The 27,715-nt window shown below is 43.6% G+C and overlaps 1 protein-coding gene across 1 annotated transcript; it reads left to right on the forward strand.

Annotated features, from left to right (window-relative positions):
* Positions 1 to 893: 893 nt before the first annotated feature.
* On the forward strand, positions 894 to 27,101 carry LOC117232335 (UDP-glucuronosyltransferase 2B20-like). The gene is made up of 3 exons (XM_033491671.1): positions 894 to 2,266; positions 8,189 to 8,408; positions 24,251 to 27,101. The coding sequence occupies exons 1-3, from the start codon at positions 1,144 to 1,146 to the stop codon at positions 24,546 to 24,548; spliced, it is 1,641 nt and encodes a 546-aa protein (XP_033347562.1). The 5' UTR covers positions 894 to 1,143; the 3' UTR covers positions 24,549 to 27,101.
* The last annotated feature ends 614 nt before the right edge of the window (positions 27,102 to 27,715 follow it).

Below are 27,715 nucleotides of genomic sequence, written 5' to 3' on the forward strand. Positions count from 1 at the left end.
CCTTATCATATCGATATCTAATCGATTTTCAATTTTTTATATGTGGGACGGCAAAGTGAACCATAGGTTTAATTCTGTAAATAACAAGTACATAGTTCTACATTTGGAATTTGGACTGTGACAAATCGATAACGAAAATATCGCTTTTTGCAATAAGTCATATGGATAGCTTCAACTATGCAAATAACAACTGCAATTATAAAATTATTATGTCTATTATGTTTTAACAACAACATAAAACGTTTTTAATGCTAATGTTTACAGTAGATAATATTCACGATACTGGTATCGACGTTTCGTCAAACCGTAACCGAATGGCAGTGCATTTAAAACTTTGGATTTATTTAATAAAGCTTCTGGATTTTTTAGAGTTATTAATACATTGAAAATTCTATATTGTTAATGTGTACAGCTTCACATGTTTGATCTTCATGTCAGCATTATACGATATCATCATGATATATCATGATATCAGCAATATGTGATTACAATTTCTTGGACATGCAAAATGAATTAAATTTATTTATCCTCTGATCGTAGACAAATTACGCTTGACTTACTACCAGTAGATAAAATATTGAACATCGCCGCGTGTCCCAAAATACTGTACTTTTTTAAATTAAAAACGTTAACGTTATTCGAAAGTAACAGTAGTTAACCGCATAATAGTAAACGTCAATAAATTTCGTCATTCGATAGACTTTTTTTGTTTACCATCCTCTTTCAAATATCTATGATATTAATAGAACATTGTTACGTATAAACGATTTCTAATCGAATTGTACACTAAAGTGTTATATACTTGTGAATAATAAAAAAAAAGAAAAAAGAAAAGAATGAAATGTCATATCGAGTTAACAAGCATGTGATATACTCGTTAATTTCGTTTGTAGATAAAGTCGAGGTCATGGTCAAATTAAATTGGAACTCCCGTTAAAAAGAAATAGAACTGTTCGAAGTGACACAGGTTTTGTAGTGGGATCTGTGGATTCAGCGGCGAATCTGACGTCGGTAGAAGAGGAGGGATATACATATAGCCAGTTCTCGAATAGTAGTCCGTCAGAGTACCGATCATCTTTCGAAGAAGAAGAAAGTTAGTGTGCGTGTGTCTGAGTCCTACCGAGAACCAGAAACTGTTCAATCATGTGGATTACTGGAAACCGAATTATTTTTTTACTTTTCCTGGTGGTTCTAACGTCTTGTTCAGACGCTAATAATTCCACGGTGCCAAAGAAGCAGCTGAAAATCTTGGCAGTCTTTGCTCACCTCGGTAAGAGTCATTTTGACGTGTTCAAACCGCTTCTTGAGGAGCTAAGCCGTCGAGGTCACGAGCTGACGGTAATTTCTCATTTTCCAAGAACTGAGAAGGCGATCGCGGAGGAACCTTTGCCGACTTACAAGGATATTAGTCTGCGAAATGAGAAACTCGGTGTGTTTGTAAACGTGGTCGATCTACATGCGATTGATAGTCCCTACTTTCAAATATTTACCGATTTATACATGCTGTACACTATGTCGGGACTGGTTTGCGATATTGCCCTGAAGAATCCAGAAGTAAAACAGTTGGTCGACTCTGGGAAGAAGTTCGATCTGATGCTTGTCGAGAGCTTCAATACAAACTGTTTCATGGTGCTCGTACACAAGTTTAACGTGCCTTTTATACAAATATCCACTCATCAGTTGATGGCATGGGCCATCGATGATTTAGGAGTCTCAAACGAAGCCAGTTACATACCGTCGATGTTTACTCGATTGCCAAGGCCAATGAACTTTTTCCAAAGAATGATAAACGCGGTATCGGCATTCGTAACAACGATGGTATTCCGCACGCTGTTCAATTGGCGCGATTACTCCGTGGCAAACGAATTTTACGGTCCGGGAATTCCGGATTTGAAATCGATCAGTAACAACGCATCACTCATGTTCGTCAATACGCATTATTCTGTTCACGGTGCTATCTCGTTCCCGCCGAATGTGATCGAGATCGGTGGAATTCACATCTCACCGAAAGTGAAACCCTTGCCACCGAAAATTAAAAAGTTTTTGGACGAAGCTCACGAAGGTGTCTTGTATTTTAATCTCGGCTCGATGGTGAAGACGGCCTCGATGCCGGAGGACAAATTGAAAGTGTTTATCAAAGTTTTTACCTCTATACCTCGAAAAGTGATTTGGAAATGGGAAGTGGATGGCATACCGGATAATTCTGGATTGGATAATTCCAATAACGTCCTTATAGAGAAGTGGCTGCCTCAGTACGACATATTGAGTAAGTATGGTACTTTATTCCCTTATTATCTTTTTTTGCTATGTTTTTCTAGTCTTCACTGATAGTTACATATTATTACTACGATATTTGGAAATGGTATTTGGAGTAACCTATAGCGGGATAATAGAGCGGCAAAAGTCAGCCTAGTATTATGTGAAAGTAATGACTTGTAGTATCGTGTTCGATGCGAACGTACGCGATGCTCGTTTCGTTGATACGCGGGCATTAGAATCACGTTTCATCGATAGGTCTCTACGTTTTCTAATAGGTTGCTCCTTACTGGAACAGTATAATTTTACAAAAACTGTAGAGAGCTTTCGCCTCTAAAGGGTTTATCCGCATTTTCCATTTTATTCCAATACAAAGGAAGCTTCTATATGATCGTTATCAGATATAGGCTTTACAATGCGACGTTTCGTCGTTGCATAACAATATACAAGCTACTTGTCGTCGAACGAGATAAACAATGAATCATTGTTTGTTCCATTAAAATTATCCGGTTATTCGCATGCCTGCGTTTTCCGAACTGTATCGGCACGCTAACGAATCCGAATGTCTCGTTCAAATTTTTCGTCGCGTGCACGTTAATTTTCATTTTTACCTTGTTCCACAGCTTTGACACGATATGCATAATTACAGTGAGCAGTTTGACGGCGATTGCATATATTGAAGCGTGGGTCGAAATCTAGAAACGTCTTACTTACGAACCTTTTGCCATTGTCGTTCATAAGTGGTCGATAAATAAATTAGATTCAACGAATTACAAAGTCGATTTATCTTTGTGCGCCTGATACAGTCGAAAGATTTAAACTGTTTATTTAACGCTTCTCCCATTTGGAATTTTGCGAGTCAGCATTGCCACTTGTGCCATTATCAACGGTCGAGTGGATCGCATGAACGCGTTGTTTTTTCTCTCGATCGCTTCTATTTAGACTGTTACTCCATTTTTCTTCTTCCACTTTCTTCTCATCGAAGCTAGAGCATTGCCTTTTACACGGTGCGTTGGATATAGCAAGCTTATAGATCGCGTTATAAATCGTGTTGGAATCGGTTTGCTCAACGGTGCGGCGTACAGATCATGCAACGACGCGACGTTGCGCGAGAAATGGATCGGTACTAGGAATCGAAATTGAAATTCCATGCCGCTGGATCGAGCTAATCGAAACGGCCCTTGGAAATCGCGGCGAAATATAGGAAGCGTATTTTGGGCGAGGCAGCGAGCCGATATTTGCCATAGCGCGGTGGCCGCGATGCCGAGCATCAAAAGGTTTTGAAACTTTCAAAACGGTATGCATAAAGGAGGAGCTTTCGTTACCTCGAAATGATTTCGCGTCATCGATGCCCTATGTGTTATGCGTACACGCGTCATCGTCGATGATTGAACATCAAATTATTTTTCGATCTCGAAATTATTTCGGCGCGTAGGATGACATCGCTTTCGACGCGGCCCTGATCGACTCTCTGTATTCGATTAATCGTGATTACCGTTTGATATAACGTTCTCTCGAGCAATTATCGGTTTCTCGTGATATGCAATATTCCATGAAATATTTCACCATCCATGATATTTCGTACCGCGTGACGCAGTCCTGGACATCGAAGGAAACGATTTGAAACGTTGTCAAAGTCGAACATTCACGTTCTCGGATCGTCTTCCCTTTTGGCTTTCTTCTAGAAGGTAGTTATTTCGTCGAGGGTGCGCTAATTATCGCATCGAAAAGGCAGTCTTAAGTAATTTCTTCTTGGAATCAATGTGGTTGCCAAAGGAGATCCTTCTAAAGGACGTCGTATTGTCCTGTCAGTCTCGAATACAGCAGACCCTGGCGCGGATGTTCTTTCGACGAATTGGTTGGCCAAGAACGAAGACACGGGACCATCGAAACTCTAACAGTAAGTAGTTTCGCAGCTCTTGGCCACTGTCGAGTGAAATGACATTAATTAGGCAACTCGCTAACGACCTGCTGGCAACATAAATCACCGTTAAAACCTCCGACGAAGGATACCTTGGTGTCGCATTGTTCATGTCGGTTCTTCCATCCTCTTCCGCGATGGAACTCTATACTGTAACTTGGATACTAACGTGGTCAGCCTTGTGTCATCGATCTCTACTTGATCACGCACACATGCTCGTGAACCTTTTCCTCTGATAGTGTAAAAGCCACACGTCGTCCGATGTTGTTGTTCGATTACGAAATTCCTTACGTAGTGGAATTACATCACGTGCGTTGGTCATATTTCACCGAATAATCTTGCGCGACAGAGATAAGCTTAGTCATCTTTATCCATTGTTCGTATTTTAAATAATTTTTGTTAGTCATGTCATGGGTGCAATTACGATATACGCGATCGAGATGACTATGTATATTGGGTTTTTTATTCTCGCGAATAATGACACATGCACAACACTGGGATAATATGCCTAATATGCTTGTACATTTTCTTATTAATTTCACAACGGGCTCGTCGTATGTTGTAAATATACAATTTAGATAACCACGATGTCTGCGATATCATTCGTGACGTAGATGTGTATTACGAAATATCATTTATGCCTCCTTTTCATGCATCTAGTCGTCACATTACGTTACGTTACACCGCCCTGCCTTCTGATCAAACCTTACTTTAGGATATGGATGGATCGGCGTATTATGTAAGTTTTGTTTAACGCTATACGATCGTACAATATTATACGTACAGTCTGCCTGGAAAATAAGTTAACGATTGACATCTATAAATAAATAAAGATAATAAATGTTTAGTAACAACGTGAATTTTAGTAACATATTCTTTTATTTACTTATATTACTGAAAGAAACAAAACAATTATTTGTTCTTATATTATTAAATAGAGGAAAACAAGTAAGGAATGTCTATATCGTTTATTATGGCAGTATCGAAAAGTAAGTTAAACCTTCGATATTGATATTATATTACAAATTTTCAACGTGAAATATTACAAATTTCAATCAAATGAATATCGTGTATGAAATTATTTTGCTTCGATTACGGCTTTAAAGAGTTTTGTTACGCTCAAATTTAATATGCTTGTAAGATTCGCGTTTGTGCTGTGCCATTCTGATTTTGATGCATTTATAAAAATATTTTTAATTTCTCTTGCATTATTCGCAATGCCACAAATGTTTGTTTCGTTCCGAGACGACTGTACATCGTCGAGATGCTTATTTACGACCATTAATCGAGGGTTCGTTGTCGAACGTTGTTTTAGAGAGATCGGTGTCAAGACTGTAACGATCGAGTTTTTCGATGGCTGGACGATTGCACAAGATGGGCAGCCTCGATGGTCAGATAATCTAGCTAAAACTAGCGGCAACTCGACCGGAGGCTGGGATCGATAGCTTTAATTTTATTATCTCTCTTCGTGATCGGTGTATCCCGGTCCCGTTTCCTTCGTCTCCTTGCAAGCGTGGTCAGTGGCCATCCCCCACGGTCTTCGTGATCTTGATAAGATCTGTGGCTACGCTTTGCTCCTACCCCTGCTGCTTCGCACGCTTTAAACGGCGCACGCGAAATGGTGCACGAGTCCGCTCGTAACTTACGGTAAGGGTCGTTCTTATAAAACCGTGGAAATCGTTAATCCTTGTCCTTTAATTGGCGCCACGTAGCCTCCCCCGTTCGACCATGGTAACTACACTTTTATCGGGCAAGTTTGTAACGACAGATAGGAGAGCTATCGGGCGAAAGCATCGTGCAAATTTAGCTATACTTTCGAATTGAGAAACTCGCTATCGGCGAATTTTATCCCTTTCGAAGATCGGGATAGTTTAATCGGAGAAGATCATTCGAATAAATAGGATCTGCGATACATTGACTCAAAGGCTTGTTCTAGATTCTAGATCGTGGAACGGTTCTGTGTCCTGTTTGCCATCGATCTTGTCAATTCGCATAGAACTCGCTAATGTAATTGACTTTAGAGGCAACGATATCGATGGTATGGGAGATGTGTTGACACGCAATGCCCTCGAGTATCGCATTTAACGATATAACGACAGGGATGAAACGATAGATTACATTACTCCGAGGAACAAGGAGCGGAATCATTCTATCGAGATCCACTTTATTCCTCTTGCTTTCCATTAAGGAATAGGGTATACTTCTTTGCTACTTGTACGATTTTATTGGATTAAACTAGTCAGGCCGTCGCACCGTCCGGCAATGCTAACTCTTTGGTGATATACCGCTGAAATTCCAAATACCAATAGCAATACCAATCGCTATTCAATTTGTCCCAGAAACTTATCTTCTCGGTGAGTCAACGGTTCAAATAACTTCATCAAAATGGGTAAATTATCAATTTTTATCTTTTATCAATACTACTAGATACAGTTCTGGGTTTGCGTATATTTGATATTCGTAGAAGACGACGTACATCATTCCTCGAGTATGGTTTGTCATAGTGAAAGGTGAAAGGTCACTTAGATCTGACCTTTCAGTCTTAACGCCTTTAAAGATTCGCCAGTTCCCTTAAAGTTTTTCAGTTTCGTTCTTAAAGCTTCGTTCAAGCCACTTAAGTTTAGATATACATTCTTTTACATAGCCCATTAGTAGGTCAGTAATTTTCCGTCTAGGGGATGATCGGATCGTTCAAATCGAACGAATAAAATACCCCTTTTTCTATTTTATATATTTCTTATTTTACAACGATATCGTTTATAACATAATCAACCTGATACAAGATATATTACAACACGTACTCTCCTACAATAAGAAACAGCTCGTTGCTCTCATTACATTGGTCTTACGACTAGCTCAGCCCATAGACGGCCAAATATCAATTCTCCGGAGGGGTGGGCTTGCCGACGGTCGTAAAACACGATGCTAGCTAGCATCGTCGAGGAAATACCGTGGCGTTATTTTCTCGTTACAGCGACGCCGTAAAAATGTATCTCGCGGCTGACGGAAATCTCGAGCAAATCGCGCGAACGCCCGACCGATTTTCTCTCGGTCTCCGGTTGTCGTATTCCCGATGTCGCTCGCAAAAATTCAGACCAGCCCCCGATAGATATCCTCTGTCACGTATCGACGCGCGCCGATGCGACGATGTATCGAGCGAGCGCGAAACCTCGAGAGGTGCTCTGCCGTGGAACCTTCGCCCCTCTGAACCACCCTTACGGTTCTGCAAGGCGAACGTAACTCCTACAGCTCGTCTACATCTGTACCCAAATCGAGAGCGAGGGGGAAGGGATACTTAGGCGTCGGGGGACCGAAGGGTTGCTACAACGGGTAGAAGATGGTGGGAGGTGTCGTGTGGTAATGGAATTTGACATTAGGATCGACGCCGGAGGAGGTATGGAATCCTGTATGGCAACGGGGATGTGGCAACCGCCCTCTTATAGAGGGTGACTCCTCGCGATAAACGAGGACGACAGGAATTTTTCAGCCGAATACTCGACACTGGGATTTATTTAAAGTCGAGAAATTCCCGAGGGCTCGTACACCTCTGCCTTATTATACCGATTTCTGCCAAAATACTACTCATACTACTCTAATCATTTGTATCGCTTATTCTCAACGTTATCCAAGCGATTTCCTTTCTATGAGATCATTCATATTTTACATTTTACACGGCGATCGAATGAAATCTAACGTTTGATATTTATGAATAGGGACACGTCACGCTTCCTCTTTTCATCGTGAAACAAGAAAGGGGTAGAATACATATACGTGTCGCGGTGAATTCGAGGCATGGATTTCCGATATCGAGAATCGATTTCTACGGACGTATGGCTTGATTTCGGTTTGGTTTTGACGCTCAGCTTTTACAGCCATGAGAAACGATTTAGTTTCTCTTCGATCGATTCATTAAGTGCGAGTTTGAATGGCTCGTTTTATAAATGAATCGATCGAATACACGAAACTGAATACATCGAACGAAACTGAAGCAGGTTTTTATTTACTTTACAGATCATCCAAACGTTAAGTGTTACTTCGGACACGGTGGTCTTCTCGGTTTGTCGGAAGGAGTTCAGAGCGGGGTTCCAATGGTTCTCATGCCTTTCTTCGGTGATCAATACCAGAATGCGATCGCGGCTCAAGCTAGAGGCGTCGCTTTGGTGGTGGATTTCGTCAAACTGAACGAACAAACCTTGAAGCACACTTTGGATGAAATATTCAACAATACCAGGTACGTTTCTTCATCTCGTTTATTCGTCCATGTCGTCCGATTGCGTATAATATTTAGACAGGGGAGAAAAAAAAGCGTAGAATTTTACACGTAAAATCGCAGATCACTTTAAGGTTTTACGAAGAGTATGAGAATATTTTTTTTTAAAGATCATTGAGCTATTTAAATCTTCGCGTCACAATAGTCGCGGCTATGAATGGGTGGAATAGACGTAATTAGTTTCACCTTCATCGGCACGTCCCGCGGTCGAGGAGACACGGATATCCGGCAAGTGATGCGATGAATTTAGAACGTCGAGACTGCCAATGATATCGATAGGAATATTTAATGCTACGTTGGCACGATAACAGACCGGTTGATCGCGGTGACAAGGAAATCGAATCCCGGCCACTCATTTTCCTCTTCTGATAAATCAATTTCTCTTACGAATCCAGCCTCGTCCAAAGTGACAGCTATGAAATTCTCAGGTGAAATTTCGGCTGTATCGAATACCGTCGATGTGTCAGAGATGTAGAGATAAGATAGGGAATATATGAAGAAAGAAATAGAAACGAAAGGGGGCAAAGGAGGTAGAAAACAATGAAAACGTAGACACGGCGGTGGAGAGAGGGGGGGGGGACACCCGTGACAAAAAGGAAAATCGTATAATCTGTCCGGATATTCGGTCCGTTGAATATCTCACGAACTGTCCGGACGCTCGGATATCCGGGAAGTGCATCGTCGTTGTAGCACAGGCGCCCCCGTTAATCCGTAACGCGGCTCACTGGCGTTTTTCCACCCTTCTCGTTCCCTCTTTCAGCCTGCTACCGATCTCGCCCAAAACCCTCTGCCCTTGTCTTTTCACCGACGTTTTATATCTCGTCTTTCTTTTCGTCCACCCCTTCCCTCCCTTCACCGTTGTTCCCACACCTTCGGTCGTGCCATCCCTAGCCGGCAGGCATCCCATTTTTTCTTCCTTTCTCCACGTCGTTGGCCGACCCCGGTCCTAAATTCAAGGCACGAATTGCGGAAAGAGCGGACGTGTTCTCCGGATGGTTCTCGTCCATCGACAAATACCCGGGCTGGTCGTGCAGCCGGGCCGTATCCGACCGGTCGCATGGGAAATTTCACGGCCGCTAAATGTTTCACGGCGCGAATCAACGCTTGGTGCCCGCTGCGTCGATGAGGACAGTGGCAGCCGAGATGAAATTAAATTCTACATTATTCAATGGCTGCCCCCACGAATAACTTGTTAACCGCACGGGTCGAGTCGCGCGCCACGCCGCTCGCGTTCGCGTTTACGGACGTCACGACGCGACGCCCCGACCGTTTTCCCCCGTCCGAATAATTGGTTGACGTTGAATTTTTCAACCGGTTGCGGTACACCCGTGACACCGTGTCGCTGTGAAACGAACCTGTCTACCTCGCTACGCCTCGTCTACCAATGATTTTTCCAACCCAAGCTTCTCCCATCCTTCGCGGAATGGAATGGAACGGGATAATGGTATGCTTTGTCTCGGTGTGTACTCTCTTTCCATCGCAGGTAGGAGGGGTTTGATGGAATAGTAAATTTGTCGTATTTACAGTGACGTAATTTCACCGCTACGATGTTACAACATTAACTGTGATTCGTCGTATGCGCTCGAGGGTCGGTTGAAGGAATAAAATATAGAATTGTGTTTTCTCGACCTTCGCGAGAAGAAGAAATCGGAGGCATCGATTAGAACGGGAATGGGAAACTCGGTGAACCACGATTTAACTGCGAGGTCTTGGCATGCGAGTCTCGCGTTGGAGGATGAAAGCGGTTTAATAAATCAGTACGGATATGAAAGCGTTGGCAGCTTCGCGATCAACGGAGCCCGGCTACTGTCCCGGTAATTACAACCGTCTGGATTTACGAGCTCGCTGTCTTGGACCTTCGACAGGGAGGTAAAGGGAGGATCGAAACAGGGAGATGGTCGCTATCCTACGCAGCGCTGTGACAATGCAGGTGCGATTGTATCCTCGTTATGCAACGCCTTGAATATTAATTAATAAATAGATTCGAGCCGCGTAATTGGATGATCGCGATTTGCATGGTTGTTACGTGATCGAAATATGGGGCTGAGTTAATCGGACGTTTGACGCTTGCCCAGAGCATCTCGATCCGACGTCGTTCGGTCGAGAATTGAACGTGGGACGCGATTCGCTTCGACGTGCTTCGAGAATTCTGAATTCATCGTGAGACTTTGTCTTTTTCTGATATTTCATTGGCCAGAATTTCATCGTCGTCGCAATGTAAATTCCCGACCGTGCAGACAGTCGTTCGTGGGATTTACCTTTCGATTGAATGATCGTCGTCGATGCGCGAGTCGGCGTCGATCGAATATGTTCGTCGCGTAGAACAGAGGCTAAAGGTAACGACACGGTGAAATGCGAGAGCAATACTGGCGTTAACGTTGTTCTTCCATGGTTCGCGTGCCGCCGCGCAATTGTTAAGCGCAACGTCTCATGCACGAGTGATATAAAATTAACGAACGATTTGGAAACAGTGTTAGCCGGGGTTGCTCGTTGTCGTGCCGTGTCGGTTGCCGTTGTGCTCGCGTAATCACTACTTCTCGGTGATTTACGGCTACGGTTCTTGTACTTCAGAGCAACCCGAAGTCCGATGTAAGAAAGTCGTCGCGGATAAACGTAATAATGCTACGTTAAACGATGTAATTCCTCGAGAAGAAACTCTGCTTCCTCGAAAGAGATACCATATCGGTTTATCATTGAGAATCTTTGATGCTGTAGGATTCGTTTGAACGTCCATGGAGCCACTAAAGACCGACCAGAATCGTGAAATTCGAAGATCGACAAAGTCAAAGTAGCAATCATCAAGTTGTTTCATAGATCGCGAAACACATCGTCCTTTGGTACTTCGGATGATAGATGCGATCTTAAAACGTTATAACCAAAGTTATATTATTGTCCGTGGTTCGCGATTTCTCGGAAAGGAGAGACAGGATGAGAAAGAGAGAGGGTGGCCCGTGACCCGTGTCACCGACGTGCAGCTTGTTCGATTTCCAGTTCTCCTTTTGGATACCGCGAGGCGATGCGAACTGGTCATTCAATTCCCAAAGATCTCTGCGCATGATTGCGCTTGTAAGCCAACTTCGAGTTACAACCATTCCTATTGAGATCAAACAGCATACACGGCTACTGGATGTAGTCGATGTCAGTGATGGTCTCTGTTGTCCGTGGCTCCTTTCCTCTCTCCTCTATCGTGTACCAGGGGCGATCATATTCAGCTTGTAGTTGTAGAGCACTAACTGTGAGATCGTAACGATTCCAGGGTCTTAGGTTGGACATAAACGTCGCGGAAATTTCGTCGAATTTATCGAGCCCTGGAGACATTCACGGCGTTCTTCGTCGCAGCTCGTGTTTCCACTTACACACTACCATACGATAATACGTTCTTCTCACCTCTGCTACGCCATCTTTTTCTATGAAAAAGTCGCTCTCTTTCTCTCTGTCTCTCTTACTGTCTGTTTGCCTCTCCTCCATCTCTCTCTCTCTCTTTTTCTCGTGGTTTCGAATTATGGACGAGGGAACACGGTTTTTTTATATAATTAGCGTAGCTACTTTGTGTCTCCTCGTTAATTTCCCTCCAGCCAAAGAAGAAGAAGCGTTACAAAGTCGTATTTAATCACGTGTCCTCGTGTTACTAGCTGCGCGAAAACCACTTCTTCCTCGTCCTTCGTTCTCTTCCGTTGATGAACGAAGTTCGAGGGTGATATTAAACGGTGCTATCGAATTCGTCCGACTGCTCGTACGAGGACTTCTCGCAGGCATCATTCGAGGGTACCGTATGTTCTCCAAAATCTACACGCGCACGCAAACATGTACTTTGCAGTCAAAGAAGACAGTATACTTACTATATACGTGTGTAGGTATACTTACGTATGTTCGCGTGTGTATGTGCGGTCTATGTACGGCGAGGCGAGCAAGCTGCCACGTAAAGCCAGTAGTCGGGAGGGTGGTAGGGTGGTAGTCAAAGTTTCGACAGTTTGTAAGGAGGTACGAGGCACGCCCCTGTTCCTCCGCTTCTTCTTCGGTTACGGCTGAGGGATAACATAGTACAGCTCCGTCGTCAAGTTAGCCCGACACCCGATTCGCTCCCCTTTCCTTTTCAACCCCTTGCCTCTCTCATCTTCTTTCCGTTCTCCCAGCGACGCTTTGTCCTCTGATTTTTCGCTTAGTTCGCGCTCCCTATTTGACTATCTTTCTTCTCCGTTTACTCTTCCCTCTCTTTCGATCTCCCCTATCTCTCAGCCTCACCTCGTCCTCTTTATTGCCCTGTTGTTCTCGTTCTTATTCTCCCCGGAGCGTAACCCTTTCGCTAGACGAGTCTTAGTTCCTCGACTATGACGGTCCGATCGGCATGGATGCCAGTCCCCGCGGCTCGTTTACCGACCGTCCTTTCGCTCGGATTTATTCGAGAGGCGAAGTGTAGTCGGAGATTCTTATTCGTCGCGCGCTAGAGGTTGGGTATCTTCTTCTTTGCGAGACTCTCTGTGGCTTCGACGAGTGCTTTGCCGCACCTGCTTGCTCGCAAGGGACGCGTAATGGCCGAGCGAGAGCACAGAACGGATTAGAGAAGGAAAAATCGGTCAAGAGAGAAAGCGAGAATCGCGAGGGAAGTGTATAATAGAGAGAAGGGTCGAGAAGGGCTGGAAATGAACAAGGCCGGAGACGCTGCGTAATGACGCGTGGAACGTCCCCGGACGAGAAAGTAATTGGACGCTTGCCGGGGATAACTGTTCCGTCTCGGTGTGCCGCTTTGATGAATGAGGTAACGTTCGATAGTCTGCGTCAGTCTGCGAGTAACCGGAGAGCACCCAGAAACTTTGCTTCTGATTGATGTTTCTTAAACTGTAGAGTGGAGGTTTGTAAAGGAACTACGCCCATTGAACGATCTAAACGACTTGCGTCTCCCGCAATGGCGTCAAAGAATACGTTCTCCAACCCCGGAAACTAGATCAACGTTGAATAGACTCGACGAGTTTGCTGTATCGAATGAGAGAACGGCTCCAAGGATCAAGCACAATGCCTTGTAATTGCGGGAATCTTCGTTTTTCGTTGAAATTACGTGCTCGCTGAGCACGAGATGGAAGGATTTGGCAATGCAGGATGTTAGTTTTGTTTCCGTGAGAGGCAGGTTTCACTGCGAATTCGATAGTTAACTCGACTTAGGCACGAAGTTTCACGAGGGTATCGTTTCCCCCCGTAGGTAGTCTCCGTATCGGATTAAAAAGTTGCTTATTTGCAAATGGAATTTTCACGTCTTTGGTATTGCATTTACCGGGAATATATTTCGTTGTGGAGTTATAGGAAGTCCCGGGGCAAAAAGCCGGCTTTCTCGGATCCGCTGAATTTCATTATTTAAGTTACGTGTACGGGTACAAGTGTTTGAATAATGCATTTGGCTCGATGTACACGAAAGCCGCATTTAGAAACCACCCTAATACAGACGTAGGCGAACGTCAACCTAACATCTTTATACCCAGTCTCCTTCGACAATCGAACGTTACTTCGATAGTAATTGATGTTAAAACTGTGCCGTTGGTTTATTTTTACCGGTGCATGATAATTAATTGAGGCGATATTTTCGAGCTTGACAAACAAGATGAATTCAATTCAGAATTTATATAATACGTCTTGAAAATCTTCTGCAATTTTAATTAGAAAATACATTTTTCTTATGTAGATATAGTCGAAATCACTCGTATTTTTAGTGGGATAAAAATCGTCGAATAAAGACAGTTAAGACTACGATTTAAATTCTTTTTAATCTTCTTCGGTGAAAAATTACAAACGAGGTTCTTAAATTCCCTTGAGGGCAAAAGGAAGGAAAGAAGCGTGCTAATCGAAGTCTCTCATTAAGGATAAAGCTTTCTCGTAGCATCTCACAACTTCGAACGAAGGCGTATCGAAAATCTCCAAGTAGATACGCTAAGACTCTGATCTTGTTTCGCAGCGAGTTTCTTTTTCGTTCGGTCATCATTTCGCTTCAGTTCGTTGAATACCACCTTCCATTTTCTTCGTCGCGTTCTAGCATTCGACCGATTTATTAAGCTCCATATACACGGCTAATCTTGACAGACGCCTTTGATCTTGTAATAATCGAAACTTCTGAGACGAATTCAATTCTCCCGCGAGAGTTTCTTGCTCTCTCCCCCTCTCCTTCTCGTCTCGTTCGGCCGAGAGCGGGATTTACTTCGCTGAATGAACATGCTTTGGTGAAATTCGTCTTCTCGAACGATTCGCCATCGCTGCGAGAAGTACGTTGCCGAGAATCGAGCGAAATTAAACTGTATTTGGTCCGACATCGTGTCAAACGAGCAACTTTTCTTCTCCAAACGTTCAACGAATGTTGCCCTCTCTTCTTGTAGAGAACCGCAATTTTCCACCCTTCTATGGAATATATTTTCGTTTAATAACGTTCTGTGTCATGTCGGTCTCACGTATTCAGAATTGCATATGTGCCATTGATGTTATATGGAAATGGAAAACGTTATCAACCTGCCGATGTATTCTCAGTTTGTTTTCTTAAATCTTTATTTGTTTGTTTATTTATCTCTTCAGTTCTACATTCATAAATTAATACTAATATTATTTTATTTACCAATATGTTATCGGTTGGACTACGTAAAAATTAGATTTTTCCAAAACAGACGAAACTATCGAAGGAATATGGAAAATTATCGTAGCTCGTGTAGCGATCAGAACCGGTAGAAACGCATCGGAATATCCGAGAAAAGAATAAGATTTCCGGATTTGGATCTGGTTTTATCATGCTCCTTTCTGCACCCTCTGTCGCCCCCGCTGGCCGTCGAAATTTTCTTCCCGAGACCATCCCCCTCTTCGCGTTACTCGGCTCGACTTATCGAGTTACAAAGACGTATATCGTCGGGAAGCGATTGGATTTTCCCAACCACCGTCTAGCACCCGACGAAGAAGCCTCTGGGGAACGAGATCAGGGTTTTATATACACGCACATATCCACGTGTCTCTACGTGTGTAGACCTGTAAACTTGTCTTTGTGCATACACGAATGTACACGGCGTTTTGTATAGGGTGTTTCATTTTCGCGAGACACATTCTTCAAGCAACTGGTGAGCGGTGTTGCTGTATCGAAATCGGATCGCTGTCGTGCCGGAAACGCGAAGCCAAGAATTATCGGCTCTCGCTGCGATTAGTTGGGATGATATGGCGTTCTCGCGTGTTATTATTACGGTGATGTAGCGACGGGTCGTGGTAGTCGATAGGGAATCGACCGAGAAAAAGGAGAAGTTTCTGGTTCGCTTTAATCAACGTAAGTTAGCGATGACGGAGTGAATTTCAATCGAGTCGACGCGCGGCAAGCTTGATTTTACAAGGTTATATATGGGACGAGGCTCCGGGGAGGAGCTCGTGGATCGACAGAATCAGCGGAATCGAAAGACGGCCTGCATTAAGCGACCCGGTCGTTATTAAAACCGACCTTGCTTCGCTGTAATTTCTGTTTCATAGCTGGCGAGTAATCCAGCCGTGTTTCTACTTATTTTAATTATTTTCCACCAAAATGTTCGTTCCTTTTGATGGGCTCAGTAACACGACGGTGATGCTTTTGTTGTTTGAAATAAATATTTAGTAACTTGCGATTAGATTCGAAGTTTCATTCGTTAAGTGTCACAGTCATTTGCAAATTTGTTCACATTATTTTTATAGTTTATAGTTTATCATTTTCCTCGCTATTTCTTCTTCCACGATTCTCTACGATTTTATATAGTTTGGAGGAATTGAAGCATTTATAGCGCTCTGGTAAATTGCCGTCCTTTAAATCGTTGAAATTCTTTCTGGGAAAAATCTCTGATTTATCGTGTTGAGCTGCTGCAAAGTATCTATTACTCTACTAATATATCTTTTATATTTTTTAATAATGATACATTTAAACAACTTTCATGCATCGTTTTAATGTTCGATCCTTAATAAGTTAACTGAATGCGTGACCAATTTCGTTCGTTGATTGGACAAACGTCATGCGTTGAACATGGTGATGGCGGAAATACATATATCATTGGAAATGAAAATATCGGGAAACGAGCAATTTCCATGTCTCGTAAATTCCTGCCTTTAAAATTCTTATATAATACCATCCTCGCGCTTCCCTACAGAGTTAATATGAAACGTTCCAGTATCGACTCTGATTAATTGATGCCGGTGATAAAATCGAGTCGGTGATTCCGCGTTATTCTCTTTGTCTCTCTCCCGCGGGAGAATATTTCTTGCCAGCAACTCGTATATTTTCCAGTAGATGTTTCACCGGAGTATTTTTCCGGTCTTATTGCTCTGAAATCTGCCAAGGAATTTCGATAGCACGAGATGGCGAGCAAGTACGAATACGTAGATTTTACATCCCTGCCTCACTGCTACCGCGATAATTTAGAATCGTTGCCACAGACAGGCACAACTTTATGCATCTACGTTGCTTGCCAACGGTACCGCCCACCTTTCGAACTCGAAATACTTATTTGGAAGAGTAATCGCCTGGAACACGTCTTCACCCGGATCGGTCCTTCCGGTTCCGAGGATCGCCGTTGGTCAGACTCCTCCTTGTGCACTCGTTTACTTAAAACGAGAAGAGCCAGGATATACCAGCTCGATCCAAATGGAGCTCGCGTTCAGCGGATAGCTCTGATTCACGAAATTACTCGAACATCTCGTTCGTGCAATCAGATTCGTCTGCCATTTTCACCAATTCGCGAAATTATACCCCAGGAAATATGAATCTTTTCTTCTCTTTCCTTCTTCCCTTTTACGATTATCCTTTTCTATGTGTTCCCTGATGAATCTTCTGGTAAATATTTTGGTAAATCTCTTGGTAAATAAGTACAACGTTAACAGTCGTCCGTTCCCGTGATCGATCAAAATGTTGATCGTTCGCGATTTGCTGCAGAGTGTGTTCCGATTAATAAAAACATAACTCGAACGACCATCTACTGTTGTGGGACATAACTGTTGAATCGAGTGTAGTGGTGAGTATTCTTTAATGAACGGTGAGCTCAGGGCTACTTATCTTCGGTTCCGAATGTTCGTACAAGTTTGAAGGACGTCTAGCGACTATGATTATCAAGCTTCCGTGAACTGATCGCTATGAGAAATAAACTATTTTTGACGATGCTAAAACACTAAGTAAAACACTACTGCTCCGATGCCTCGTTCCCCTTCTGCTCCTTAGAATTTCAATTTGTATCATGAGCGGAGCTTGAGAGGAGGCCCTTAACGAACTTATTTTTGAAAAGTGACCAACCTCGAGTCATTGCCTCTCAGTGCGCCAGAGGTGCGATACTTCCTTGGAGCGGGGATTGTGAAGTCGGCAGAAGGGTGGTCCCGCTAGATTAAGGATCGGCATTTGGAATTACCAGCGGCTGTTACCGAGGTTCAAACTGTTAAGTCCCTCTGGGATATGACTATGGTATATACTTGCAAATGTGGAATCAAACAAAACGACTGGTATTTGACGAACAAAGTTTCACTAAGACCCGCACGTGGGCTACAATTTGGCCCGTTCAAGAAATTTAAGAAACGACAAACAAAAGATACACCAAGATTCGGTGTATCATAAAGTTAGCCCATTGTTCTTCTAGCAGCACTTGTAATATCGATCAATAATCAATTACACAATACGTAATACATAATTAAAAAGAGTACGATAGCTAGAGAATATTTAATTATTCGTTAATTAGTCAGCAACCATAAATAGATCGGTCACCAAGCTACACCTGTGTAAACAACAATACATCCACTGCGAGTAACGGGATCGTCCAAATATTTGCAATCAATTTAGTACTCAATGAAGTGTTCATGGCAAGTTTTTCGCGTAGCAAATTAGGGATTTCCCTGTATCGTTTTTAAATAAGAGACAGGCTTACGAGCCTTTAAATACACCGCTGGTGGTAGATCATCCGGAGGAAAGGCATCAGAAAGGTTAGCCTGAGAACTAGTTAATCTTTTTCTTAGCCCACAGAGACGCAAACCGAGAGCGTGATTCGCGGGACGAGACAGCGGGATGGGTAAACTTTTATTAAAAATCTAATTGGATCGGAGCTCGAGGCCTGAGGGCATTTCACCGGATGTTCCCCCTGTTCTTTCTTCTTCCGGCATGCTACGCGCCTCGATAAGTACGCGTCTAAACGAGAATGTGTTCGCTCTGCTGTTTCATTTCTGACCTCGCGAAATTATCACACGATCGTTGAAACTTTTTCACATTTTAATATCTACGCGCATCTTCTAAGAATTGAACTTTCTTTAAAACTAGTTGTAGTCCTTTACAGTAGTTGAGATCAAGCGACTTGAAACTCGTTTACCAATGTAAGTTCGATATTTACACGATTTGAAATATGCTTCGAAGTTTCTGCGTTATTGGTCGAGTAGTTGGAAATACTTTCGTTACATCCAGTTTCGTTCGACATTTAACCCGTTTAAAAGTCACAGTGATCAATCTCATAAATTGAAATTTTCCATTCTTTCCACTTATATCGTATCACATCAATTTTCTTTGTCTTCTACACGTTAAACTCGCGAATGACGAAGCGAATACATTGGACTGATTTTTCATTATTATCGTCTCTTTTGTAATTACCCCCACAAAGTAAATATAATTCTGTTTCGCCATCATCGGTAGCAGCATTATTGATATATTTCACATTATACGTACACTCGACGTGTTCCACATGGACTACGTACGTATTTCGACAGAGGAATAATACTTACGTTAAGAGGAAAGTAAATTTGAAGGTAAAGTTGTACTGAACTCTCGAAAACAAACATTTTTAATGCTAAATCGTGCAAAAGTAATATTTTTTAACATGCTTCTACTAAAAAATATCACTATTTAACTCGCCTCTCGATAACGCTTGTACGTTTTCAAACACGACGATCAACTGCGTTCAATCACAGGTTGCCAAGCGAAACTCGAATGCGAACCTGTGTTTGATTTTTGCTTTTAACGAAATATTTTACACTGTCGCCGATTGAGTTTGTTGTTACTTGCCGAGATATTGCAGTGCCCCGTGTTAAGTGCTATTCTATATTAGGTAACGTCATCCTACAATTTGTAGTTCCATCATTTAATGCGATTAGATCGTAAACAAGGTAAGAAAAGGCCATTTTTACGAGAGTGATCCAGTAGGTGATTTATTCGTGCCCCGCTGCTGTGCTCATTCGCAGAAACCGCGCGTTCGAAAATTAACGGCCACGTATGTCAAACGGATATCCTGTCCGCGTAACGCGCCAGCGACTGTAATTGAGGATTTAAACGTTGTTTGTGTCAGGTGCGAATGAAACATACCCAGTGTCGGACTTTTCTGTTTCTGGCCCAATTAGTTGGGGTGCCGTAGGCCATGCGCGTCGAATCATTCCCGCGGTTGTTTGTTAAGCGTTTCGCGGTCCACGTTACAGCTGTATCCCGTTTCGCGGACGAAATAACACGATTATTCGCCAAACTTGAGCTAGCCTTCGTGCTTCGCGATCGTCTGAAGCGATTTTCCCTTTGGTTTGCTGTTAATGCGGTAATTCGATTATGGACGACTCTTCCAACGTAGCATCGCGTTTTGTGGCGATTTTGTAAAGACGATGCAGGTGATTCAGGAGATTCACGTTGGAAGAACGCTAAGACCGCCAACGGCTAAAGTGTGTAACAAAGAAATTACGAAAGATTTGCAAAAAAAGAAATAAACCTTTATGCGCGCATTAAACCACAGTAAAAATTTCCGCAATATGCGCACGGTTGGATCTCTCGCCATTAGAAATATAAAGAAATTCGCACGGCATTGACAGCGCGAAATCGACAAAATGACGCGGCGTCGTTGATCCGTGCCGTGTAGCCGCGTGGTAACTTAATGACCGTGCAGAAATTTCACGGTGTAATTGCGTCGCGATTTGTAACGCAATCCGAAATTTATGCTTTATAATTTAGAAGACGGCACCGCGAGAATCCTGAATAATGCGCCGGAAGATAGGTGTACGTGCGCGAGTTCGGTTACGCCGGCTAATTGGCCGCTCGAGAAGGAGAGCAGGCTTCTCGGTTCGCCGCGATAACGTTACAAGTCGGAAAGTAAGTTGGTAAGGTGTCGAGGAAGCTAGTGGTAGTGGCAGAATAGTGGTGGCGACGTAGTGGTCGTAGTAGAGTGGCGATGTGCGACAACGAACCCTGGAATCGTAAAGTAACTTCGAAGGAATTACGAGGGGACGAAAATTACTTTTCGCGCGGACTTGCTGCCGTCCGCCACGAATTTCACGGGGGCGTCTGATATAACGCGTCAATGTAGAAACGAGGGAGCTACTGGAATTTTCGTAGATCATTTCGCTCGATGACGATGCAGTAGAATTACACCAGGACAGATATAGCAAAACGTGTGTAGAGAATGTCAAGAGATTGACGATTAGGTTTTTTTAGTATTTTATTATTGAACAAAAACAGGCCAACTTTTCGATCTAGTTTCGGCTCTAGTTATAGTTTGTATCGTTAAACTGCAACGCAGTAAATTATCGACTCAACGGGAACAAACTTTAAAAAAATTTAACAGGGAAAATTAGTTTTCCTCCCTGGCGAGAAAATTGCACGAGATCGACGGTCGCGTCGACGAATATTTTAATTGCGCGTATGCGATTGCATATTCAGCGAAGCTGGACGCTACGTTGGTGGCTGTGGTTTATTCGTAACTCGTTCCCAGAGAACTTGCAACCGACAAAGGACCCTAGTGAGATCCCGATAACCGGAAGTCTCATTTATTACGTGCCTCTGCACCTTCCGTGTTTCTCGCCAACAGCGAATTTTTCCGCCACGCTCGAGCAACCTCTGTTTTAGCCTGTTTTCACACCTAGTCACATCACGAATACGTTAGTAAAGCCTGGGCGAAATAAACTGGCTCTTTTTTGCTTTGCATTCGTCTACCTCCTTCCATGGTTTATACATGGTTAATTAGAGTGCAACGCTCGCTCCTGGTCGTAGACAATTTTATCTTTTCCCTCCCTTTTTTTTTTCTTCTACTTGGTTAACTCGTGTTCTCGAAATATCATCCCTTAATTCTGTGCCCGTGCTATTTCAAGCTACGAACGTGGTATCATGTTACTCGATGTTACTTTATCTCGTCGTAGAGGTAGAGAAATCAACGCGTATTCGTGAGAAACAATCGCATTTACCGATACTTGTAAACGCTTGAACATTATGCCGAGCAAGAGGGCAAATTTCACGTATTCCACGAAATACTGGCACGAATAGGGTGGAACAAAGTAATTCAGCCGTAGGTAGGACAACGGCTGCAGCAGCCGTTTCTACGGCGGTGGAACACAGTAGTAGAACATGGAGGAACATCTTTCTTTCTCCGTTTGCAATTAGAATCCCCAAACCGAGTAATTCTGCCCGCGCAGGGTGGTCCGTGTGGATGAGTTGCGGGTGCACGAGTTTCGGAACGGCGAAGTCGCATCGAGGGAGCCGAGCACAGGCCTCCCCGAGTCCCTGCGATAACGTTACAAGTCGGAAAGTAAGTTCGTAACGTGTCGGGGCCGCTCCAGCCGGAGCGACAACGATCCCCGAGATATCGCGGGAATTATGATCCCCCGGAGATACGAGTCGGCCTCAGAAATGGGGATAGAAATGGTTTCTCGCGTAACTTTCGCGACATCTGCCTTCGGACTTTCCCGGCTAAATAAATTCGCTCGTTTTCCGATAACGCGAAACCCATCCTCTTTCGAACTGTCCCCCCGATCTCTATGCGCGGAGAATCACTGGAGCGTACGATCAATTACATATAGGTTAAATAAAAGAGAGATTTAGTTTGTTCGCTGTATGGGTCTTTATCATCGGAATGAGACTTTGGCAAGATTGTTTATTGCGAGATACGTGGAAGGGCCGAGTGATTGAGATTAAGGGATGAAAAATGGGTATGAGGGTGTCCGCGTAGTTTATTCAGGGAGAATATATATCAATTGCGCAAAAGTCTGAGAGACTATCTCGTGTAATTTCATAACTACACCCTTGGGAAATATTTCCACATAGTGTTAATGCATAGAAACGAATCTCTAAATATTTTCTTCGTGTAGCTCTGCTTGTTCGTAGTTTCCTTTAGTTCTAAAACTTGTTCGAAACACACCGATAAATAAAACATCGAATTAACTACTTTCATATTCTTACCTTTTCACATCTCGCGGGATAATATAATAAAAATTTCTACAATATCGCGCAACTTTTTCCCCTGGATGAAGTGAAAATGGTAATATCCCGAGGATTATAATCAGACTCGATTTTTCGAAATATCTCACGCGATACATCTTCAACGACTCCTGATGGTATTACGTTGCATTATATTCAGCTCGAAAGTGACACTGAGCCGACAGCGAATCATCGATCTTCGATTACCGTGTCTCTGTCGAATTAGTCGGCTTATAGCGAGCGCGTTTTCAGGTTTGCGTTCTTTTTCCAACTTTGCGTTAGTTTTCATTCATCCCGCTTTCCCCCGCATGAAAATCCTTCCTCCTATCCCGTCCTCTCCGCTTTCTGCCGGCAATAAATTAATTCCCTTCGCGCAACGTCTGTCCGACACCCTGCGAAACATCGTGGCCTGTCCCCGCTGGTGGATGGATTGTGCGCTGCGTTGACGGAAGGGACGTCGAACGCGCTTAAAATTGATGGTTAATTCAAAACCACCGCAGGGCTGCGACTGAATTTGACCGAGGCAAATAACAGGGGGACCAGGTTGATTCGCGGCCTGCAGCTGTAAACACGAATAATGGAGAGTACCGATTGGTAAATTGTGTGCTCCGGGTCGTCAGGGCTGGTTGCGAGCGCGCAACCCACTCTCTCCCTCTCCCCCCCTCTCTCTCTCTCCCGCTCCCTCACTCTCTTCCTCTTCATCCGTTTCGTCTATCCACTAGCGTTTCCCTGGCCTCTGTTATTCCTCTTCATCCCTCGTTTACTCCATCGTTGTAACCTTTTTCTCTCTTTTTTCCTACTCTTCTCTCTAATTTTTTTTTTTTGCGTCTATGTTTCTCGATTGGTGAACCCGACATGGTCCACGTATGGTATCTCCAGGCACGCAGACAGTGCGGACAGCGCACGTTTCGAACGGACACGCGTTTCAACTCGAACCAACGACGATTCTTTTTGCTTTTGTCGAAACGGTTGCAACGGGTTGTCATCGATACTGGGGTCGGAGTTGTTTCCGGGTGAACGATAAGCGCACCGTTAAAAGCTCTCGGAGATATTTATAAAGTATCCCGCGGCATCTTTTCCCGTTCGCCGCGATATCGAGTAGCGGATCGATCGGTATATTGCATGAATTATTCATCGAGTCGCCGGCTATTGTATCGGGCACGGTTGTTAAAGTTGAGGATAGAAAAAACACTGAACGTTTGCGTCACCGGTGACTTGCTGTGCCGTGGTAAATGGAAACGCGAGCAAGTAAACGCGCAGGAAGTGGAAAGTCGTTTGGTTGTATAGTCTGATGCGACCGGGTTATTACGATCTTGCCCTTTCTGGCTGAAAAATTTACGTTATTTCGTCTATTCCGTTAGTGTTATTCACTTATTGCCTCTGTTATTTCATACTTTTCCGCCGCTGCTGAAATTTCATTTTGCCGAAGAACGACAGGAATTTTTTCCAACCGGTGTTTAAGCAAACAAAAACAAAACAGGAATCAACAACGAATGTTCAATGAAAATAAAAAGCAGAACAATTGCGCCAGTAGCGTGATCGATGCAACGTGACAATACGTCGGTGACAACGGAAGTTAAATTTACTAATTGTTATAAACCTTAATCTACTCGATGTTAATCGCGGTGGCCCGTTTCTGTTACAGGTACCGTGAAAATGCCAAGAAGCTTTCGAAAGCTTTCAAGGATCGACCAAATACTCCGTTAGAAACAGCAGTATGGTGGACAGAATACGTTGGTCGGGGAAATGCTTCTCCATACATCAGGAGCGAGGCAGCGAACATGTCCTGGTGTCAACGCAATCTCATCGATGTCATGGTTACATTAGCAGTCCTTGCCTTGCTCAGCCTCTATGTTTCATACAGAATATTGAAATGCATTCTGACCAGAGCCACGAAGAGACAGGAGCAGAAGAACGGAGCAATGTCGAAGAAGAGAGATTGATGGCTATGCCGTTGGAAGCTCTAAGACGACGAATAACGTAAAAAATGAACAAGATACGAACGATGTTTTAGAAAGTGTACGATGGAACAAGGAGACGACGAAGTTCACGAGACATATACAAACATACCTCGCATCCATATATCCTTGATTTAACGCGGCTAGGAATGTTGCATCGTAAAATTTTCCTGCAGCTTTCGTTAAAACAACGGGTCGATCATGCTTGAAGCGAATTCCGACATGGTGTACCGACAATAGCCAATCACAGAGTCCTTTTATTCGAGCTGGCGTCGGTCGATAAATTAAATCATCAGCGTCCGAGAGCGCGTGTTCGTAATTCTGATTACATCGCTCGAGAGGCGGAAGTCTGTGGCAATTTTCGCAGACGCTCGACTCTCTGTGCTCTTCTTACTTGAACAACTGTAGCTATTGAAACAAGGACCGAGGGTAGTAGAAATAGAAGTCTGTGACTAAAGACAGACAGCGTTACGAAAAAAAGGTAACCTTAAGGAAAAACCCGGAAGAATTCGGGGAAAGAAGTAAGAGAGGAAAGAAGAAGAGAGGAAAGGAGGAGAGCGAGAAAGGAAACCAGCTTTGCGGGCATTACTGGGTATTTCCCAGGTGGCCGAGTCACTGACTGCGTCAACTGGCTTTGGCTCTCGCAACAACGGCAAAGGGAACAACGCAAGGAGAACGACGAGGCTTTACTGCGACGAAGAGGACGGTTGAAGCTGCGCGTTCACGGATGGAGGCAACAGTCCCGGGGAACCAACGGTGTACTCGACTACGCGGAATATACAGCTCGACGTTAGACGAGCTTGCTTAAAGAAGAAGGAGGACGAGTCAGCGAGGACAACAAAGATGGATCACGTCTAACATCGGCGGATTAAACGGGACTGGATGGATGTTCGCTTCTATTCGCCCGCGTCTCAGTTTTCCCTTCACCGGTTTCAGCCTCTTTCCACGTCGCGGATTTTCGCATGAGTGCCCGAGCAGCATAAGACACGTGGGATCGGCTCATGAAGATACAAACGAGACGATAAACGCGAAGAGGTTCTCTCTCGTCTTTTACGAGATAAGCGTCTGGATAAGTCGACGTCGTGATCGTGCCGGTTCCTAACTCTTATCGGGATATTCGATAAAAACGTATCTCTTTAAAACAGCTTATGACGAACTGTTTTTCATTTGTTTGCTTTTGTTAGAAAATAAAGTTTTAAGAAGGATTTTATGAAGGACAAAACGATAGACAGATTATTCGGATAGCGAGTATATCGTGGATGAAATTCTGTAGTTACATGGATTGTTGGCCAGATTATCGAGGAATATTATAATAGATTGCCAAATGCTTTCTCTCTGTCCATCTCTGGAAGCTACTAATGCATCGGAACAGAGTTCTGTGGTGCTTTCAGCCGCAACCGGATCCCCTGTTTCAACGGGGAGGACGGATTGTTTCGTACTTGCGCCAGATTGTGTCAAATATTTACTTGACAAAGTTTGCGCGGGCACAGCCGCAAAATGCGTCGCGAAACATTATTCCACTGAAAAGTGTATACGCGGATTCCTACGGGGTGACCTACAGTTTGTCGAGATGAGTTTGAAAAAGGACAGGTCGGGAGATAGAAAATACGCGTGTATTCCCAGTCGTCGCGGCTTTCGCGTTGTGTAGCTTCTTTTTTCTCATCGTTGTCCCACGTTTCGTAAGCTTTTATAGTCGAAAAGCGACTCGGGAACCGAACGAAACGAAACGATTGTCAATGTATGTTGAGGATTGGAACTTCGTTTCGCGCGAGGAAATAAAGTTCCTTGCATAGCTGTGCCCGATCGCGGTTGTTATTTTTCAGTGGTCAAAAATTCCAGTGTTTAAAGAGTGAAGAGGAAAACTCGTCGTTTCGCTGTCGGTAGCGTGGTCGGTCGGACGATAATATTTATTGATGACGAGACCGGAGCCGTTGCGATGAAAGTTCGACGGATCAGCTTCAAAGGGGAACTTTTCTTGGAGCAGTCTCTTTGGACGGATAGGAAGCTTTTAAAAAAGCGATTCGAGACGTGGACCGAGGGTCGAAGGGGGCTCGAACGCGCGCGGACTAGAGGAAAACGTACTTTCGGCGATACGGTACTTTTTCTACGGCGCGGCGTAATGGAATGTAAAGTTCCCGATTAAATTGCGTCTTTAAGCGATCCTCACCAGTGAGATATTTTTTGTGAAAATATAGCCAAAGTAACCGAGAAATATCGTTGGCACCGTGTCGATCCACCATCGGCGTTGTTCGCGAACTTAAAAAGCCCATTAACCGTTCGAAACACAACGGGAAAGCGGGATCGTTTTCCTGCGAGACATGTTGTTATAGAAAATACTTTTTCAAGTTATTTTATCATCGAAATACGGTCGTTGCGTACTACGATGTTTCACGGGAGAAGTTCAATGGTTCCTCTGTCTTGTAGACTTTGAACGATCTGTCTTGGATGCATTGATTGCAGCTTGTGTGTGTGTGTGACTTTCTATTTGTTATCTTGTTACATTTATAATTGTTAATATTTCAGACTTGTTTACTTATATTTTTGTGCTTTTTATTACAACATCCAGCACTGGGAAGTTCGGTGTACCATCTATGGTACACGAAATACGTTAAAACACTCTGGTCTCGGATTGAAGCGTCGAAACGCGAGCACGATGCTCGTATGAATGGAATTCGAAGAAAGGATGGTGCGTTGCCGTAATGCGTTCAAGGGGATGAAAACTCGGGGGTAAGCCCCGAGTTTGTGTCGCGTCATTTCGCGCTCGCTTTAACTTCGTTGATTGAATCATGAACGGGTCCCGCCCCATTCCTTGCATCGAGTCTTCCTTCGAAGGATATTCTCTCCCGCACAGGTTAGAACACGAGAGCAGGTCATATGGAACAGGATTTGACTGTTGCTCGTGAACGTAAATAGGCCGCACGTAATTTTGATCCAGTTGTGCTCGTTACTAAATGGACGACAGAGCAATAAAAATATAATTTTAGTCGCTGAGATATTAAGAGAATCGACAAAGATTTTTAGGAAGTGGATAGAATAAGCATTTTTGTCATTTAGTCAGGAGGAATATTCAAAAGAATCTGATGAAATTATATGGAAATGTTAAAAATTATTTCTCCCGGCTTGGTATTTCCGTGTAAGCCGGTTTCATTAGC

The sequence above is a fragment of the Bombus vosnesenskii genome, unplaced genomic scaffold (assembly GCF_011952255.1).
Source record: "Bombus vosnesenskii isolate JDL3184/JDL3185 unplaced genomic scaffold, Bvos_JDL3184-5_v1.1 scf7180000013263, whole genome shotgun sequence".
Classification (NCBI taxonomy): Eukaryota; Metazoa; Arthropoda; class Insecta; order Hymenoptera; family Apidae; genus Bombus; species Bombus vosnesenskii.